The 20,845-nt window shown below is 41.0% G+C and overlaps 1 protein-coding gene across 1 annotated transcript in view; it reads right to left on the reverse strand.

Moving 5' to 3' along the window:
• Positions 1-18,307, reverse strand: part of TMEM163 (transmembrane protein 163) — a 100,188-nt gene extending 81,881 nt beyond the window's left edge. Inside the window, exons 1-2 of the mRNA XM_068139117.1 lie at positions 17,870-18,307; positions 12,659-12,778 (exon numbers count right to left, since the gene is read on the reverse strand). Of these exons, the coding sequence (XP_067995218.1) occupies positions 12,659-12,778; positions 17,870-18,026 (277 nt within the window). The 5' untranslated portion in view covers positions 18,027-18,307. The remainder of the gene's footprint in view (positions 1-12,658; positions 12,779-17,869) is intronic.
• Between the last annotated feature and the right edge of the window lie 2,538 nt (positions 18,308-20,845).

The following is a 20,845-nucleotide window of genomic DNA, read 5'->3' on the forward strand; positions in this document are numbered from 1 at the left end:
CAGATTTTTTTACTGGTTTTGCCTTTTTTTTAACACATGCACAAGCAGTAACTGAGGGTTACTCAGACAGTAAATGGCACATAACTATGAATTTTACCTCCTTAACTAACAATCTGTACAAATTAATTTGCTGACCTATTTTATCATGGCTAGAGAGAATTGTTAAACAATCCCTCCTTCTCTTGCTGCAGCTAATTACACACAGAAATATCATGTCATGATAAACAAAAAGGAGATGCATTTTATTAGTAGTTTCTCATGTGCCACAAAGAAGAGCAAACGAATTGGCTCTTTTGGGTACTATTAGTTCCACATACTTAGACATTATGGTCTGATATATGTTAGCTACAGCAGCAAGCCAGAGAATAGCGATGCCTACCAAGTAGGGCGGTAGACAATAACCCTCCAGGCATACATATCACCCTCATTCACTCTCTCACAAAACAAGCAAAGACTGATGCCTTTCATCTGCCTTTCTTTATCCCCAGCAGCATGCATTTATTAGACATACACAAATTCATCAACATAAAACAATGCTAGCACAGGCTGTCTTATATTTTTATTCTGCTGTTTAGCAGTTTTCTCCTAGCTCCTCAGCTATGTGGATAGAAAGTGATCTGACACCACTACAATCACTATCAGTTTTGTCAGTAGCTTCCACAATGCTAGCCAGGTCTGATGCTGGTTACTTCGCCCTGCCCTACGTTTTCCATGGAACTGTTAGAAACATTTTTCTAGGCTTAATTTGATTCATACTAAATGTGAATTCAACTGTTCCAAATACCACAGATCTGTTATTAAATACCTGAAACCACTTTTTGGAAGGATCACAAGTAATTCTTTGGATTAAGGTGAAGTTCTGTGGATCCCACAAAATATTATTTCTAAGGAACTCCTTGCTAATTTGGGCGTCCTCATTTCAAGTATACCTGTCTATCAGGTGTCTACCAGACCTAGCATTATGGGAATGTATGGAGCTACTTTTATTTTCCCCAGTATACATCCAAGCTGACACTGCAGGCTGTATTTTGATTCTATTAAATCTCCCACTGAACAGTAATAAATCCCTCCTCTGAAATCTGAGGTTTTTCTTTGTAGAGCCTGAGGAAATACTGTCATTCTTTGGCCACTGAAATTCTTTCATTAAAAAATGTGATCTCAGGACAATGCAATTAAAGGTATATATTTTTTCACTTTGATATATTGAAAAGATATGTTATCCTTAACAGTTCCTGGATGCATAATCTTTAGCAGCAGAAAATAAACAGTCTTCACATCTCATGAGAAATCTTCACTTAAGATTCAGCAGAGCATCCTGTTCTGCAGTAGATCTTACTCATGTTCTCAACACTGCACCTAGCATGAAAATGGCCCAGAGCTCTCTCCAGAAAGACGGTTTGTGGTGCAAGTACCACTTACACTGCAGCAGTTCCTGGAAGGCAGATGTCTCTTGTCTAACTATTTTTATGGTATTTGTCAGACTATCCCTCTTCCTCTGCAGTCTAGCAAAAATACCAGCTGGCTATTTCTGGTCACTCTTCCTTAACTAAGCACTGACTAATCTGCTTCTTCCAACTCTGAAGTTAAGGTTAGCTGTCCCTTTTTCTGTACATCCAGAGTAAAGAATGGTAACAGTTCATACACAAAAGTCACAAGAGGTACTTGGGAGCTCATTACAGTTTTTCTGGTAGAATGTTGGCTTGTAAATGAACATTAATGTCTATAAAAAATTATCTTGATTTCCCCAATATCCAAACATTTGGTTTCAGTCTTTTATCAAATACTAATTTGACCAAGTTGTACTACCCTTTTAATACAACGTATCAAAGCTTTCCAATCTTTAAACCATGGCTTGTTAGAATATCAAAATCTATGAATGCCAAATAGAGATCAGAAAAACTATAAACCCTTATCATCATCCAAGTGCCATCCCCTCAATCAAAAAAAAAACCCAAAACCAAAACCCAATACCACCAAATCACCCAACCCCACAACGTTTTTAGCCACTTTTATTTTAGACTAATATTTGTGTAGTATTTTCAGTAAAGTACAATAATGGATTGATCACAACACATCACATGCATGCATTGTTTTACAATGCACCAGAAGTACACACCACCAGGGGCAAGCACAGCTGTTTAACAGGGCATAATGGGCTTCTAGAACAGTTTATCACCTACAATAATACCTAGTAATTGTTTCAAACAAAATAGTAGATTCATTTGTTGAATTGGATTTTCACAGGATCAGTATCAACATGCCTTTTCTCAAAAAGTCTCATAGCACATTAAAAAATGGGACTATCTAGGACATAAGTTCTTTGTTCTTCCTGATGGTATTTTCAGAAGCAAAAGAATCCTTCAGTTAATACTGGGTTATTAAGTTCAGAAGGAGCAGTACTACCTGTTCAAACAACATCACTTGCCATTCTAAAAGATTCTCTCTGTCGCCATTCTGTACGCACCCACAGTCTCTCAGGCGCTCCCACTTCTCACCTAGCACCACGCTGGTTCAACTGACTCAAACTTGACACCAAGGAAGCACATGTTACCCAACCAACAGCATGTCCTGCTGCAACACGGTACATACCTGCTGGGAGCTACACTGCATTGCAAAGAAACAAGTAACATCTATATGATTGTTTTACTGCATTAAGTCCTCCTGCAGTGTAGGCATATTAAAACAAGATCAGCCATCTGCAAATAAAATTCTGTACTGAGAAAGTATTAAAATCTAACAAGTTTTGACTTTCAGTGAAGGGAACTCAAACACTGCTACTGAAAAATCACAGAGAATAAGCGCCAAGTAAACACCAAGCACTATCAACAGCCCCCGAGTAGCAGAAGTTACAAATGTTATTAAAAAATTTGAATCAGGTACAAGTTTACATTTTGGTGTTTACACTTTGTTGACTACTATGCTAAAACACATGAATATTTTAACATTGATGGCAGAAGGGAAAAAAAAAAATTAAGGGAAAGCAAGCTGTGTTCTGATTTTCATCACTTTCACTGTTGCCTGAGAAGTTTGGTTTAATTCAGCAGCACCTTACAACCTCACAGGCTTCAAACAAAATTAATTTTATTTCATTAATCTTGATTTTCAGCTCTAGATACAAAGATGTACAAGTTCACCTTTGCCAAAAAGCAAAGAAGTCCATTTTTTGAATTAGGGAAGCAGAGAAAAATACATCATCATCATCATCTATGCAAATCAACTTCTGCTGGTGTATCTGGTATTCCCAAAGAAATCTCTGAACACACCATGCTTTTGCACAAAAGTTAAGCCTGCAACAGCTGAGGTACCACTTTGTGGAACTGATACTGCAGCAATTGACTGAAAATACATTTGACTTTCAAGACTGCAGAGATATTCCTTCAAAGTCCACCTGCCTATGTGACATCCCAAATAAAACAATTGACACTTGTACTAGAGGGTCATTTAAATTCAGTTTTATAAATAAAAGGTCCAATTGGTTTCTATGGGCAACAGTTAGTATTAATCACATCCAATTAACTTAATATTCCCCCCTTTTCTAACTATTTTTGTCTGCATTTAGCCAAGGTGCACTTTTTTCATCCACTACAGGCCAGAGATGGCTAGAGAGGACACCGTTCCCATACTGCTTGGTTATCATCAAGTGATAAAGCCCTTCCCTTTAAGAGTTCAGTTTTTCTTCTACATGCAAAATTCAACCTCTACCTACATCTATCTCTTATAGCATCATAGAATTCTCTTAGGGATATGAGAAGGCTCCATGACACTAGCCCAATTACATAACACTCACTGCCTAGTTACTTACCTTACTTACTAGTACATTGTACCTTGTTACGCAACTGCATTCTCATAGCTGAATCATCAAACACAAAGTTGCCTTTAATGAAATCCTAGCAGACATCTGATGGCAAAACCAAAGGCCCAATTGCTACAAAATACATGAGATATATATTCTAACATATTATATTATCTATTGATAATATCTATTGATACTATCTATTTGAGGAGAGGCTGAGGGAGCTGGGATTGTTTAGCCTGGAGAAGAGGAGGCTCAGGGGTGACCTCATTGCCCTCTACAACTACCTGAAAGGTGGTTGTAGCCAGGAAGGGGTTGCTCTCTTCTCCCAGGCAACCAGCACCAGAACAAGGGGACACAGTCTCAAGCTGTGCCAGGGGAGGTTTAGACTCGAGGTGAGGAGAAAGTTCTTCACCGAGCAAGTCGTTTGTCATTGGAATGGGCTGCCCAGGGAGGTGGTGGAGTCACCATCCCTGGAGGTGTTCAAGAGGAGATTGGATGTGGCACTTGGTGCCATGGTCTAGTCATGAGGTCTGTGGTGACAGGTTGGACTCGATGATCCTTGAGGTCTCTTCCAACCTTAGTTATACTGTGATACTGTGATCTATACCACCTCTATTACATGCTATATTATGTAATACCATACTGATGTTAATTCATTTAAAGGACATCACTGTTCTGACTGGTCTATATATTGTGCAGACTATTTCAGGCTTTTGCACAAATGAACCTGCAATCTCAGAAAGGAAAAATAAAACAAAAGGAAAAATGTGTGATTATGATTTCTACACTTAGTAGCCTAGACTCAACACATGTGCATGTTCCTCATTCTCTGTGACATGTTATGGTGCTAGTTTTCCCTCAATATCAGCATTTTCTATTAATTTCAAAATTATTTGGGATGATCTTATGAGAAAGGAATGGTACTTGGAACAAGGAATGACTGAACTGCAATTTTCTAATGCAAAAATATAACAGGTTTGCAAGTTTTAAAAGGCAGCATTTAAACACAAATCCAGTTAGAAGAGAAGAGAAGAGAAGAGAAGAGAAGAGAAGAGAAGAGAAGAGAAGAGAAGAGAAGAGAAGAGAAGAGAAGAGAAGAGAAGAGAAGAGAAGAGAAGAGAAGAGAAGAGAAGAGAAGAGAAGAGAAGAGAAGAGAAGAGAAGAGAAGAGAAGAGAAGAGAAGAGAAGAGAAGAGAAAAGAGAAGAGAAGAGAAGAATAGGTTGGAAAAGACCTTTGAGATCATTGAGTCCAACCTATCACCCAACACATCTAATCAACTAACCATGGCACCAAGCACCCCATCAAATCTCTTCCTAAACACCTCCAGTTATGGTGACTCCACCACCTCCCTGGGCAGCCCATTCCAATGACCAATCACTCTTTCTGTGAAGAGTAATTGTTGTTTTAATAAACCTAATATTTTAAACTGTCTGCTCTTCCAAATACATAGTCAGAGATCATTATGTAGCCTGTTCTAGGTTTCACAGACTTCTATCATCATTTTGCCTGCCAACTAAGGAAAAGATTTCATTTCATGCCGTGTGAAGCACTGCAGATTTTAGACCTATACTTCTGTTCAGCAGCTATCAGTCTTGAACTTGACATCCATATGTTATTTTCTCCTCCCAAGAAAGTCACTTAGAGCTTTGTGTGCCTAAAAAAAGACAGGCCCTTACTGGCCTCTCATTTCATTTTCAGTGAATGAAAATTGCATTTTGCTGTTACTAAGTACAGACTGACCTATACAAAAGGCTATCTGGTCCTGTGCTGTGCAAGCAATGGATTTATATATTACTTTTTTTTGTCCTTTAGATGTTATGTACAACATGGTTAGGACCAAACTGGTTTTTACTGTAGCAATGCCGCCGTAACGAGGACAATAGGGTTGCACAAGTGTCACTGATATTAGAAGTCTACTTTGGGAATGCAAGTTCTGTATTTTATTAACACTTATGTGAGACTAAAGCCCTCAAGCATCTGTCTTTTTGTAACTGATACAATTAAATGCCCTGAGAAACCTGCAAAATGAGAGATCTGCATACTATCACACAGCAAGCTCTATTCTGTATTTAGCCTCTACTTGCTTTCAGGGGTGTGCATGCTATCGTGACTTGAAATGTAGCTTTCAGGATAAATGTTATGTACTGTACTGAAAAACAAATTAAAACACAACCTCTCTGGTCTTTAGGAGTGATAAATGCATTTTTGTATAACTTCTGGAAGAGAAAACACAAAGTAATGCTCACGAATTCTGTTTAGGCACTCAGCTGAGATACTCTAAAGCAGGCCTGAGTTCTGAATGCTCATCATTTGTCTGAAATTTAGTGACCTTTAAAAAATGTCAAATTGGATATCTAAATTAAAGAGCCACAGAACCATGAACCTTCACCTATATTATTTATTAGCAGCATTATTATTATTCACAGCCCAGGGTATGTACTGTGCAAACATAAGGGAAAGATCACATATATGTAATTTTTTTCAACCAATAACAGGAATGGATCACTGAGAAAATTAAATATTCATCAATAAATTAGTATAGTCATTCCTCAATTCCATTGTCCAAGTAGTATGCCTGAGGTGAGGAGTGGCAAATAGCATCAATGTGTCCATATCTGAGCATTCAGAGGATAACACCTTCAGCTGCTCAGTTTGTCCCATGTAACTCCATTTGCACTGTACCACAGTAGCAGAGTAGGGAAGGAGAATCAGCAGTCATGTCCTACAGTTAACCAAAATGACATTTTATGGCTCAATTTAGTCATTTCTATGAAGAAAGCAGACATGGATCCATATTTCCTAGGGCTTGTTGTAGTTTGAATCCATCTGTTAGAGAGTTTGAACAAGAATGAAGTGTCAATCTGAAAGCAAGCTCTACTCTGAAATATCTAAGTGTATGGGCCATGCAATTTCAAACAAAATGTTTCTCTAATTACAGTATGTGGAAACTCACTTTAATAAATGATTTTTCAGTAATCCATTCTGGAACACAAATCATTTTGTATACAAAATCAGAATGTCAGTGCCTTTGCATTTACTTGTAACCTCACATCCACAGGCCAAAGACTAGTCCTAGAAAACACTCCCACTTTCAGAACTGTATATAGCAGGTTTCCATCCAAGATAGCCACACAGATTGATAGAATTCACCTTCTCAAAAATCAAAGTGCATATATACTACACCAGACTAAACACTGACCAGGACAGGACCTGAAATCATGGATCTATTCCTGCACTCAAGTTTTCAGCTATTTTTATAAAGCCAAACCCTTAAAGAGGACTGCGGTGCTCGAAAGTCACTTATGCAGACTAGGGGATGAGGTGATAGAAAGCAGCCCTGTGGAAAAGGACTTGAGAGTGCTGATGGAAGAGAAGCTGGACATGAGCAGATAGTGTGCACTTGCAGCCCAGAAGGCAAATCACATCCTGGGCTGTGCCAAAAGATGCAATGCCAGCAGATCCAGAGAGGTGATTTTACCACTTTGCCCTGGTGAGACCTCACATGGAGTACTGCATCCAGGTCTGGAGCCCTCAATATAGGAAGGACACAGAGCTGACAGAGCAGGTCCAGAGGAGGGCCTCAAAAATTATCAAGGGGTTGGTGAAACCTCTGCTACAAAGACAAGCTGAGGGAACTGGGTTTGTTGAGCCTGGAGAAGAGGAGGCTCCATGGAGACTTAACAGCAGCTTTCTGGTACCTGAAGGGGGCCTACAAGAATGATGGAGAGAGACTGCTTACAAAGGCCTACAGTGCTAAGGGGCAACAGCTTCAAACTAGAGAAGAGCAGACTGAAATTGGATATTAGGAACAGGTTCTTTACCATGAGGGTAGTGGAATACTGCAACAGGTTGCATGGGGAGGTGGTTGAGGCCTCATTCCTGGAGGTATTCAAAGTGAAGCTTGACAGGGCTCTGAGAAACCTGATCTAGCTGAAGATGCCCCTGCTTACTGCAGAGGGGGTTGGACTAGATGACCTTTGGAGGTCCCTTTCCAACCCAAACCATTGTATGATTCTATACACCTGTGGTGACCTGAAAAGAGCGCTCTCTAAAGCAAGCACGAGGACAGGTTTCACAACCTGCCTGCTCTTTCCCCAGCATTTTGCAGACTCTTCCCTTGATGCATCAGCATGCAGGACCCATTCAGGCATGCTCTGACCACACTGGGACAGGCCGTCTGCAAGCTCCATCTTGACGGCTGCCTCATGAAAGCCCTTTACAAAGCTTACGTTTACAAAGGCACACATTCCCAATCTTTACCGAGGCTCTGACTACAAAGAGAGCTGTTGATGCAGAATTGGGTCTATACACTGTTTTGATGTATTGACATGACTACTCCATTCACTGTGAAACAATTTTATCTAATCAAATGAGGAAGATAAATGAAAAGGCTGATGAATGAAAAGGCTGATTTCATTGAATCACAAGGCTACACTGGAGAAGAAATAGCAGACAGAGAGAGAGTCTGTTTTCTGCTTTGACAATACTAACAGCAATAAGCTGCTTGAGCAGAAATTAAACTACAACAGCCAAAACTATATTTGTATATTTTTCCAAATTATGCTTTAGTAACATAAATGTCAAGAAAATAAGAATAATGGGTTTCAAAACACCAAATTTCCATTCCATCTGTAATAATCCCTTGCCCTTTATTATGATTCTGAAACCTACAATACTGCAGCTACTGAAAGAAATTATAGCTGTTACGAAATTAGACTGCAACCCAATACTACATATTGCAAAGGAAGATGTCCATATTATGTTATCATTCTTTTCTTATGTTATTGTAAAACAGAAACAATTATATTAAAATTATTATTCCAGTACTTAGTTGGCATGCTGAGGAATAAATTAATGTTGATTTTAGTAATTTTTATCATGGCCAGTCTCATGTAAATCCACTCTTGGGAATTCTACAAACAAGTATATTTCAAGCAGCATCCAAATCAGAAATGAAACACACTCATTTATCAGGCATTGCCCAATGTCTGACCGTAATAGTATTGTACTTTCAGACACAAAAGATGATACTGCAGGGCTCCAGGGATCTCATGAATCTTACAAATTTAGGTCTATCAAAAAAATTACTGAAGCCTTGTGCAACTGTATGTGGAGAGCAACACCTTCAACAGATCTGAAAGCCAACATGACCACAATCATTACCTCACAGCGCATGAGCTGTATTTACAGACAGCAGCTTAAACTTCCAAATGATCTTTTAAAAGTATAGCATTTCTGTAGCAAAATTAAGTACATTAAGAGGTATTTTCTTTTAGCTAAAAGAAACAGCTTATTTTATGGCCTGTACAACCACAGAATCATTGGGGTTGGAAGGCACCTTTGGAGTTCAGCTAGTCCAATTCCCCTGCTAAAGCAGCTTCACCTAGAGCAGGTCACACAGGAACACTTTCAGGCAGATTCTGAAAGGCTTCTGAAAAGGAGACTCTACAATCTCTCTGGGCAGCCCATCTGTGCACATTTCCCCTTGTCCTACCACTGGGCACCACTAAAAAGAGCCCAGGTCTATTTTTTTGACACCTGCCCTTAGTTATTGATAAGCACTGACATGATGCCCGCTCAGTCTTCTCTTCTCCAGGTTAATTGGCCTCGTGTCTTCTCAGCCTCATAAGAATTCCCTAATGCTCCAGTCCCCTAATCATCTTTGTAGCCTTCGGTGGACACTCTGGTAGTTCCCTGTCTCTCTCGAACTAGAAGCCCAGAACTGGACACAATACCTTACAAGGGCTGAGCAGAGTGAGAGCAGAACCTCCCTTGACTTGATGGTCACACTATTCTTAATGCACCCCAGGATACTAATAGCCTCCTTGGCCACAAGAAGTCTAAGTCCTACTTCTCAGTATTAGAGAATGAAAGATGACAATTTCATTTTCCCTTAAGCTGCTCTATTCTGCTCAATATCCAGCCTAGGCTAGTTCAGCTTTCCAAATGTGAAGACTGAACACATTTTGGGGTACACAGTATTTCATCTTCTGAATTTCATTATTTTAGGTCACAAAACAGCCCATCCCAGAGAAAATACATAACTTACACCTATTATGTAGCAAATATATGATGTGTACATAGGTATATCATAATTTGAATTTATACACCTTCATAATACTATTAAAAAGAATCTGTGCGTCATGTAAGCCTAACACACAGAGTTCGTATCAATGGATTTCATGCCTCATGCACCATAGATCATTGCCTAATAAGAAAACATAATCTATGTACACAGATCAGCATTAATATTTGTCAGTCTCTTTCAAAATTAACAACTGAAAGAAAATCAGAGTTCAGATGGGTCTCATACCAATCAAGATGAACAATTCCAACTTGCTCTAATACTAAAAAAATAGTCTTGGAAGAAACCAGACAAATCTTGAAAGTAAGGAAGGTGATCAAGATGCAGCACTCAAAGGAGAGGGCAGGCCATTTGAAAAAAAAAACCAAAAGAAAAGAAAAGAAAAAGGAAAGACAGTCTAGTTATAAACACTTGGAAAAGAAGACTTCTGAATCACATCCCCACCCTGCACACAGACCATGCACACAGGTATCACTCCCATTAGTATCTGCCCTCCACGTCCTCTCTTTCTTCAACCACAGTTATCAACTAATGTCGGTTTCCTGGCCTAGTACCTTTTACTGTATCATGGGCTGTTGCAAAAGCAGCACTGTAAGATACACTTGCAATGAAAAGTATTTTGAAGCCTATAAAGGTGATAAAACTTACAGAAATAATTTAAAGGGGAATCAGAAAGAACAGTGAGAATACAGTCAGTGTAGCCCATCAATTAGCACAGCAGGTCCCCATTTTTCACTGAAAGAGAACCTCAGGGCTATACTGCTAATGCTTTACCATTACAGACCAAGAGTGGAAATGGAAACTCGATACAGCACACGTTTGCAAAGAATTGGCAGTCAGACACCCCAAAGTGACAACTAGTCATTTATACCAGGCATCAAACTCTGGTCACCTGGCATGTTTTCCAACTCATGGATTGGCTAGAGGAACCTGCTAAATAGAATAGACCACAAAGGAAAAGAGCAGCCAATGTTAGACAATAAACTGAGCAGAACTGCTGAAATGGTATGTGGGAGTCATTGTAGTTTCCTCAAAGACCTAGAATTTTTAATACTAAGCATATCAAAAATCCTGGCAACACTTTTGTGGCATGCAAGTTAACTTTTACCTCTCTGTTAAGAGATTCCATACAGATTTATTATGCATCTGTATGCCGATTCCTCACCACAAGGAAAGATACATTCCAAAAACATAGAATTAGTAATTATTACTAACAGCTGATTTCAGTAACGCAATGTCTCTCTACTCAAGCTGAGTATGCAGTCACAGTATACTCAGGCAGGGACTACCTTCTCTGCTGGTTTTTGTGGTAGGGTTTCTAAACACTATTGGAGTGCCACAAATAAAGAAAACAGAAGACTTCAGGCAGTGTAACTAATCATACAAATGTTTTATAAGCTCCTTTTACAATTAGTTATTTATTTCATTTGTGTGAACTGCAAGACACCATAAAATTAAGCCACTGCTCAATATTCCCTACAATTACATTGTTAGCAGGTACAAAAGTTATTTTGTAACACACTATTTACTTTCATGTTGCTTCAGTAGCAAAGACACACTATTGTACTTTCATGAAGCAGAACAAAATGGAAACTCAGATCTCTGGACTTCTTGTTAACATTCAAATTCTTTACAGTGTTAGATTATGCTTTTAAGTATTCTCTTTTCTCTTCCTTTTGAATCATGTTATTCTACCTGTGTTTCTATATAAAGCACTCCAAGTAATGTGGGTTGAGTTTTCAGATACCATTTGGTCAGACTCTAATAACCTCTCCTGGGAGCTGACACCAACTTCCAGCAGCAGGTCGTATGCTGTAGATTAGAATAATAAAACACATGCTGCTGCTGCTGCAGCTTAAAAAAAAAAAAAGAGGAAGAAAAATAATGCAAGTCTGTCTTTATCAAACTGAAGAATGATGTTCTGTGACATCTTAGATGTCTCCCAGACAGAGTTTTCCTTTTGTTTATATAAACACATAAATCCAGTGACTTCTGGGGTTTGACTTTTTTTGAACATAGAATGTACCACTGTAAAGATTTTGCTGCAGATTGCACATTTCTTTTTTGTCCTTATAATGTTACTTAACTGGCCAAGACAGAAAGCTGGTGTTTTACATATTTGCATTGAACTAAAATATATCTTTATTTGCACAATGGAGCTTTTTTTTTCTTGTTTTGAAATAAAATAAGATATATTTCCATTTTTTCCATGTGAAAGTGGTTCAGAGATGTTGTGTTGTTTTGCAAAATCTTTGTTTAAGGTAAACTAGACAACAACTTGAAACAAACACTGGCTTAAATCACTGGTATTTGTCTACCAGATTAGCGTTGTGTCAGGGTACTGGTCAGTGCAATACAGATAAATTACCTATTTCTCCCTTACAATTCACTGTTCTTTACTAGAGCATTCCCACTACAAATCTCAGGTGGATTGAGACTTGCCATATTTGATCTCTTTTGTTAAAGGCAATCCACTGTATAATGATTTTTACACAATTCTGTGAAATGAACAGTTTCACATGCATAAATGCTAGCAAGAATCAACATCTCCTGTTTCTTTATCTGACCTTCAACAACCCTACCCTCTGCAGAAAGAAAAAAAAAAACACAACAGTTTTACTAATTTATAAGCACCATGCAGGCACAGGCAGTCTAAAGAGAAACCACTTTAGCAGTTGTGAAGAAAAAAACATGAGCTAGCTTCCACAGAGACAGACATTCTGAGAGCCCACAAAAAAAAAGAGGTGTGAAGATTTAAAACATTCCAAATACTCACTGAAAGCAGCCACTGCAAGAGCCAGTGTGACAATAATGGAGACCCAGGAAACCCACAATGCCTTCTTTCTGTAGCTTTGAGCTTCATGAGGTTTTAGCCTTGTGCTGCTTTCTAGTAAACCTGATAAGCAATAAGCAAAGAGGGTATGAACAATACATTGCTCCTTTTAAAAACACAGCTGTGTTAGTTCAGACCTAGATCACACATTTACATTCTATATTACATGTAGCACCAATACAGAATCAAACCCTGCTCGCATTATTAAGGTTAAGTGAATGGAGCCACTACAAATACATGAGTAAGCAAAGAGCACACAAAAGTTGTTTTGATTTCACATAGAAAGACCCACACATCAGTCACATAAGAGCAGCACTGTAGTTGCAAGGCAGCTACAGAAATTCACATCACTTAAGCTTCCACCTGCACATCTAAACAAGCAAGAGCTAAGTCCTATACTCACTCAGATCAAAACTCATTTCAGAACTTCAGGATCCTGAATATAATTAACACAGGAAAAAAAAAACTTGTGCTCATTAGTCTCTGTGAAATAACCCACTGAAGCACAGGAATACACTGCACATATTGAGCATCGAAGTAGAAGTAGGCATACTTTAGAATCAAAGCTGCCACAGTTCAAAAAAAACTCTTGAAGCATAATGTCCTTCATGTGAGGTAACAATAAATTCCCATCTAGAACTAACTGAAGAACCAATTCTGTCCTTACTGAAATCAATATGGAAGTCTGTTGAACACAAGGGAATGGGGCTGCTTTCTCTTTTGGGGTGCTTTCAAATTGTGGGAGTCTTTTGTCCTCTCATCTTAAATCACAGGTTAAAATGAAGAAAATAGCATCCTTTGGTTTTCATTCTCTTGGTCAGGGTCTTAAGCCAATTTTAAAATGTATTCATAACTTAAAATATTTGCCTTCTGTATGCCCCATCCAGACTCTTTTGTGCTTAATATATTCATTTAATTTGAAATACACATCCTTTTTCACCAAAAAGTTCCTGCTCAAATGTGCTTAACTGGAGAGAACACCCAATGGCTTTTAACTTTGTAAATTAATTATTCCAGAATATGTGGGTGGTTCCACTCGGAGGATGATCACCTTCCAGAGGGACTTGACTGGACTGAAGCAATTTAACTGGGGCACTGGTTTAACAGCACAACATTTCAGTAGCTGGTCTAATGTCTCAGACAAAGGGTTGAGAACAGGGGCTCTGGCACACAGCAGCAGATTAAAACATAGCAGCTGAAGCTGCTGCTGTCCACACCTTCTGTAGTTTTCTCTGATGGCTATTGCCACTTTAAAGCCAGGGACATCTGATCTGGTTATCGGTGTACTTCTGAATCCACACTGTATTTAAGCAAGTTTATTACTGTTAACTGGTATTAATTTCAGCTGACTGTAATACACTGGACAAAATCTGCAATGGTTTTGCAATCCATTCAGTAGTGAATCAGACATCTCTGCCTCAGGGGCAAACAATATGTCAGCAGAGGGGCAGGCATGCAGGGGTGTTAATTTGAGCCACCAGATTTTATTCTGCCACTTGAAGTCTGTCAAAATTACTGGTCTAACTCCTAACATAATTGGTTGGGTTCATGCTGTCTTGGAAAAATTCTTTATGTTTTTTTCACCTCCATTACAATAACATAAAGAGACTTTCTTTACAGCAGTTCAGAAAGTCACTGTGAGAATTTCATGCTTGTACTGTGCTTGTACAAAATCTGAAATACTACCTCGCTTTCCTGCTACACACTCCCCTCTTTATGGATGGAAAATAACTTGCAAACTTGCATGCAGGAGAATCACTATGCCCTATATTGAAATGATGGGCATTTCTTATCATGAGCATTCTTTGTCAGTTTAGTACTTGAAAACTACCGGATGACAACTCTGAAAGGTTTGTCTTTTATTGATAGTAGTGCACAGCTATTTCTTACATTTCCTGCTTTCACTTGTGTGAAGAAATACTTTCCCCCCTGCCCCCTCCCACTGTTTGGACTATCTTCTGCCACTACAGAAAATGATGCACAAACTACTATATGAGATGAAGTAATTTAGCATCCTGAAATACAGGAGAGATGTTTACCAATATAACCACACAGAAAACACATGTTAACATATTATGTGTATTCACCCCTCCTGCCCCCTCCCCAAGCAAGGTATTTTAAATTACTGCCTAAATCTTGTTGGGATGTAAAGCAAAGTAGGTTTTCTGAGCCAATTTTGATTCTCAGTATTTCAAACCTCAAACAATCACGGATCAGAATAACAGACATCCTCACCTGCTTCTCTCTTTAAAGATATCCTAAAATGCATGGCTACAGCTCGCAATTATCTGGGAAGTCCAACATACACAGCTGATATTTAGAAATCAAACAATCCCCTAATTAAATTGAGAAATTAATTAATAAGCCCCACAGCTAGTGCAGCACTGCTGATTACTATTCACATGTCAAACACGTGTCCAGTATGACAGAGACTGAAATCCTTATAAAACTGAACCACTTCAGCTGTATGTGTCTTTCTCTCTCAAAATGGCTGGCATGCTCTAGCAGCCAGAGATGTGATCCCTTCCTTCCTAAAATAATTCAAATAAATTCTCTGTATTTATCATTTTTATCCCTGAGACAGATCATATTATTCTTACAAGCATCCTAAGGGATGTCACACAAAAACACAAACTCATTCGCATGACTACCAAGCCCAAAGCATGAAAATTATTTAGAAGCAACAGCAGCTCATTAATTTCTACACAACAACACAATTCACAATGCAAGCCTCCATATTTTTCCCACTGACCATAAGAAAACAAGTTTTAAGCATTGAGTTATCTTTCGCTATGACCTGCATTGCTACAGAAATAAAAAGCTAGTATCCACTAATTAAATTCCTCCACCCTGAAATTAACGTACTAATTTTATTGTCATTAAGTTATTTAACACCTAGATTCTTTAAGGTAAAGGAAAGATGATGAAATGGTTAAATCCACTGGATTTTTTCCACTTTTATCTTTCAACACCTTCACATATTAGCAGATTTTTCTTCCCATAAAAATATCAGGAGAAAAAACCTGCCTAACTGTTGCAGAAAACAAGCTTGGCATATTTGTGAAGTGATTCTAGGATATTCTTTACCATATGCTGACTTACCCAAAGTACTTTTTTATTTGGCTAAGGGATCATTTTAAAATGTCAAGTTAGAATTTGTGGAAGAGATAAGGCTAACAGAAAAATTGTTCAACTAAGATGTTAATTTAAGGATTCCATCCTCAAAATTATCATTGATTTTGGATCTGGCTCTTAAAAAGCAAATATCTTGTTCCAAGATTTAGGGTTAGTTTTTATTTTTAGCAAACGTGGAAGTATCATCTCTATAACTGGATCTGCTATGATTCATTGGAAAGGCTCATAAGTAAAAGTACAACCTAAAAGGACAGACTGTGACAATTTTAACAGAGACAACTTGCAAAAAGCATACCAGATTTTCCTCTACAATGACTGGGAATTATCCTGGTAGATGGAATCAGTGACTAAAGGAAAGGCTAAAAGACAGCTACTGCAAGGGGCAAAGAAAGAGTGTGAAGGCAGTGAAGGAAATAAAATCAGCAGCTTTACTATCATCTCCCTCCTAGAGATGTAAGGTGAGGTACGAGAGACTCTTAATTAATCTTAATACAAAAAGGGCTAGCTTTCATCTTTAGCTCTGTCATAATGGACACAACTGAATTTCTTTATTTAAAGCATAGCTGAAGCTTCAAATTGCCCTCAGTAACAGTGTCTGTTCTCCACCATTGGCAGAGAGGACACCCCTGAAAAAAGGGCTGCCTCCAGCCCTGACATGACTGAAACTTCTCGGGGAAGATGATTACTGTGCTTCCCCCTTACTTCTCTACTTCGTATCTAGGGTTTTTGAGCAGGCACAGACATTTGGAAAGCTGGGGAAAGAATGGGAGATACAAGGGTTATGTGTAGCGTCAGATAAGGACCGAGAACACAAAAGGCACTCAAGGATGCTGAAAGCAGAAAGAGCAAGGAAGAAAAGGCAACATAGAGGACAATGAAAGCTAATATTTGAAAAAAAAAAAATTAAATTACACAAAACTGTGCGGAAGAGGAGCCTGAAGGCGTTGTGGAGCACGGGGCAATGGGGAGGGTTAAAATGGCAGCTGCCTTTCTGGGGCAGCAGGTAAGAGAGTGCCTCACACATCGTTAGCAGATGTCTGAAACTGGCGTGCTTTTTACATTAAAGAGTAACACGGTCTGGAAGCACACAGCTTCCCATCCCTGGTCAGATATTTAGGCAATTTTTTTTTTATTTTTTTTTTTTAAAGGGAGTTATGTGTAAGTGGAGAAGGAAAAGAGTAAGGTGAGCGCCCTGCGCTCGCGGACCATCACAGAACGTTCCCCGTTGTGTCCCTGCTCGGAAAGCGGCTGCCACAATCCCCGCGGCAGATCACCTTAGCGGCAACACTCTCTTCAGAAGCGAGGAAACCTCCGTCACTGCCTGCCCCTCCCGGGAGAACCCCGGGTCCCCGCCGCTACCTGAGCCCCAGGCTCTGCCCCTCGCCTCTGGAGCGGCGCCATGTGCTGCCGCCCGCCGGCACCCGCTCCCCTGCCAGGCAGGCAAGTTTTCGGGCGAGGTGGGAACAGCCACGAACAGAGTTTATAAAAAAAATGTAAAGCTGTCGCGGCGTGCTCGCACGAGAACTAAAAAGGGGGAAAGCTTCGAGGGCGGCGTGGAGCGGGGGTGGAATGTTAAGCAAGTGTCAGCGGCGAGGTTTGAGGGGAGGCGGTCGGGGGCCGCTGAGGCGGCGGCAGGGGCTGGGCTGGGCGGGAGCGGGGCCTACAGGCCCTCACCCCGCGGGAGGCGAGGAAGAGCAAGGTGGTCCGGAGGCCAGACCCATGACAAGCACGGCGAACGGCTGCGAGGGGAGCGCGGCTGGTGGGGCAGTTAGGGAGGCAGGAGCCGGTGTGCGACTGCCAGGGTTGGAGAAGAGAGGGTGGGAAGAGCTGCTGTGGCGGAACGGGGAGGGTATAGTTCCAGGAGGACGAAGCGTGAGGGTGCTACAGGGAGGGCGTAGGAAGAGCTGTCGGGGTGGGTGTTAGGCGTCTCAGGACGGAGGGCAGGTGGTGGGCCATGTCACAGAGGAGGGCAGCGTGCAAGGAGACGGGTGCGGGGTGAGGGACCGGGCAGGTGCTCACCTCTGTCCTCCAGACCCTCGCTGAACTGCCCGCTCTCCCCGATCCGCAGCTGCTCTTGGGGAGGCTGCTCCCGGGGCGGCACCGGCGGGCTGGCCCCGGGGGGCTGCACGATGGCGGGGTCCGGAGTGGTGTCCAGTGGGGCAACAGACGGCTCCATTTCTTGCGGGGCGGTGGGAAGCCTCTTGCGACTGTAGCAGCGAAGCGAGGAGCGAGCGGAGCATCCAGTTCGGGTGCGAGCCCGGGGAGAGGAGGAGACTCCGGCTCAGAGCATCAGGGAGACGGGGACAGGCAGCAAACAAACTCCGTCGGCTGCTCCCCGCCAACCGCTCCCCACGGCCGCCTCATCACTAACCTCGCCGGCGGCGGAGGGGGGAGCAGGTGGGAGAGCGGTGCCGCCTCCCCACGCTGCCCTTCCCCTTCCCTCCCCGCCCCGGGGAACATCTCCGGCGGCGGGAGCGGCGCCCGGCTCTGCAGCGGGGCGGGGGCGGGAGCGGGAGCCTGAGTCGGAGCTGTGGCCGGGCGGCAGCTCGCCCCCGTGCGGAAAGGCGTGAGGGCATTGGTGGGGGGTAAGGAAGGGTGGTAAGAAGGGCTTCTGTGGATCGCCCTCAGAGGTTCATCGCCCGCAGGCACCTGCCATAAGGTGCTGCAGGAACGTGGGCTTAAGGGACGTCCCCGGGGCTGGACGAGAAAGCGGGAGACCTGTCAGCCTCCGCTCGCCATGGCAGGCTCTGCCTTCCTCCTCTTCCCGCTACCGACACTCTCAGGGGAACAGTTGTGTACAAACCGGGAGCCCTTGCACAGCTGAGTGAGAGGCGAACGCATCACACAGCTTCCGAGGGCTGTGGGTGCTTGCCCTGTGGTGCAAGGATCCCTCTGCCTCACCTCCCCTCACACAGGTAAAACTCGGCGCTCCCCCTTGCTGGGGGATTTGCTCTTGCCCATTCGCGCAGCCCCTGATCAGGAGCAGAGCCCAATCACCACATATGTGCACCTCTCAGAACCCCCCAGCACTTACATTTTGTTATGCTGACAGTTTGTTTTACCAGTGTTAGCCTAAAACCTGGTCTATAACATACAGCAGTCTCATGCTGAACCATGGGATTAGAGGAGGGGACTTGCTGGCGTTCAGGGCCATTCTCAGGTCACTCACCTACTGTTCCTAGGGCAGCAGAAGAACATAGGGGAAAAAATTAAACCTTAGGAGAATAGAGATGTAAAAACAATGTAAAATTTTACTGATAGATCTGTGCCAGGGCTGTTTTCTCCACTGGTTTATACTGACTAGATATCTACAAAAGTATCTTAATTTTAAGAAATACCTCTTAATGCTTTACACTAATCTTAAAAATCTTTTCAGCTGTATTTTAAAGCATTCTTTACTTGAATATAAGTAAATATTAAGGTAAGTGACTTAAAATCAGTTTAGAAGCTGAATGGCATTCTGGCAGTCTCATGGAATGATGATGACTGCTGCAGTGGTGTGAGGGACTGGTGTTTGCTTTTTACCTAATCTTACGATTTCTTTGTGCACAGTCTACCATATGTACTATATAAAATGTTTTTGTAGCTTTCATGCCTCTTGCTTTAATTTCATCTTCACCCTTAGCTATCCTGCCCTGCTTTGTGATCCCAGAGCTTTCAGTTTGATTGGCATTAATATGAATATTAGTGATGCTGAAAGTATTTTCTTTTCCCTTATGTAATGGATACTAAGTCACAAAGCATCTATTTGATATTTATGTCAGAAGAGGTTCATGTGCATAAGCTAACACAAGTGGGTTCTTTGGGTTTGGGCTGAGTTGGGATGGGTTGGAAAATAAGAATTCCATAAAGCAAATATATATATATATATATATATATATATATATATATGCTGGTTATTAAGCTCTGGTGACCTTGAACCTGCAAGATTGAAGAGAAGATCTGTATGTGTATGCATGTGGGAGATGAATGAAAAGTAGAAAAGACTTAAGTTTTGTTACTTGTCATAAGTAATGTATTTTCATGTCTCTTTATCACTTAAAATGTGTCTGTGAACTGATAATCATTATATGAGTAGAACCAGTTTTCTAACCTGGTCAAACCACTTTTTCAGAACCTGGTAGGGATGCAGAAGCCTTTGGTAAGTGAGTTTGAGGAGACAGTCTCCCCACGCAGAGCACATCCAGTACAAGTCATGAAGTCCCTTGAAATTGCTGCAATGGATATAATGCTCCCTAATGCAATCACTGCAGGGTCCTTCCTCTTCTAGAGAGATAATTCCCTATCTGATCCATTCTAGCAGGAACTTTCTTATTCCTTGTGTAAATCAAAAATTAACTACTGGCTCTCATTGGACAGAACCTTCTTTCTGTACATCTCCCTAAGCTATTTTGGTATTCTTATAACTTCCAGAAATCAACTCTAGAGGAAAGTGCCTGGCGATTACTCATTCAATTTCTTTAAAAGGAGGTGGAAGGGGTAGGTTTCCAAATGATTTGGAGGAAAATGGGAACTAGGAATACCAAACCACAAGTTTTAAACTTAAATATGTTCTTTGTTTTTTTTTTTTTTCCCAGTTGTTCTCAATTGCAGTTCTTACATAAAACTGTGTCTGGTGGGGGTTGCAGCTGTCTCTATTTGTAAAAATGCTATACTGTTCAGGCTATAGCAAAGAATATGAGGCTTGCAAAGAGTATTATAATTTCTGTTAAATTACTCTCTTCAGTGCTTCCAAACATGGCCTCATGCAAGAAAAGATAGCTTCTGCATTTCACAAATACAAACTCAAAACATTAAGTAGATCCACAATGAAGGGCCTTTCAGATCAGACCATCATTTATATAAGCCAGCTACTCAGAAGCAGAAAGACTGCCATATCATAGCAGCTGGAAGCTGCTTTCCAGCATTGCCTCTTATTTATCCTGACACCTCTTTTACTCAAAGTATATTTCATTGGATAAAGATGTAGGGCTAGGATTTTAAAGATGGGGATCT

The sequence above is a fragment of the Melanerpes formicivorus genome, unplaced genomic scaffold (assembly GCF_026170545.1).
Source record: "Melanerpes formicivorus ecotype bairdi unplaced genomic scaffold, bMelFor1.0.p_v2 SCAF_5, whole genome shotgun sequence".
Taxonomy (NCBI): Eukaryota; Metazoa; Chordata; class Aves; order Piciformes; family Picidae; genus Melanerpes; species Melanerpes formicivorus.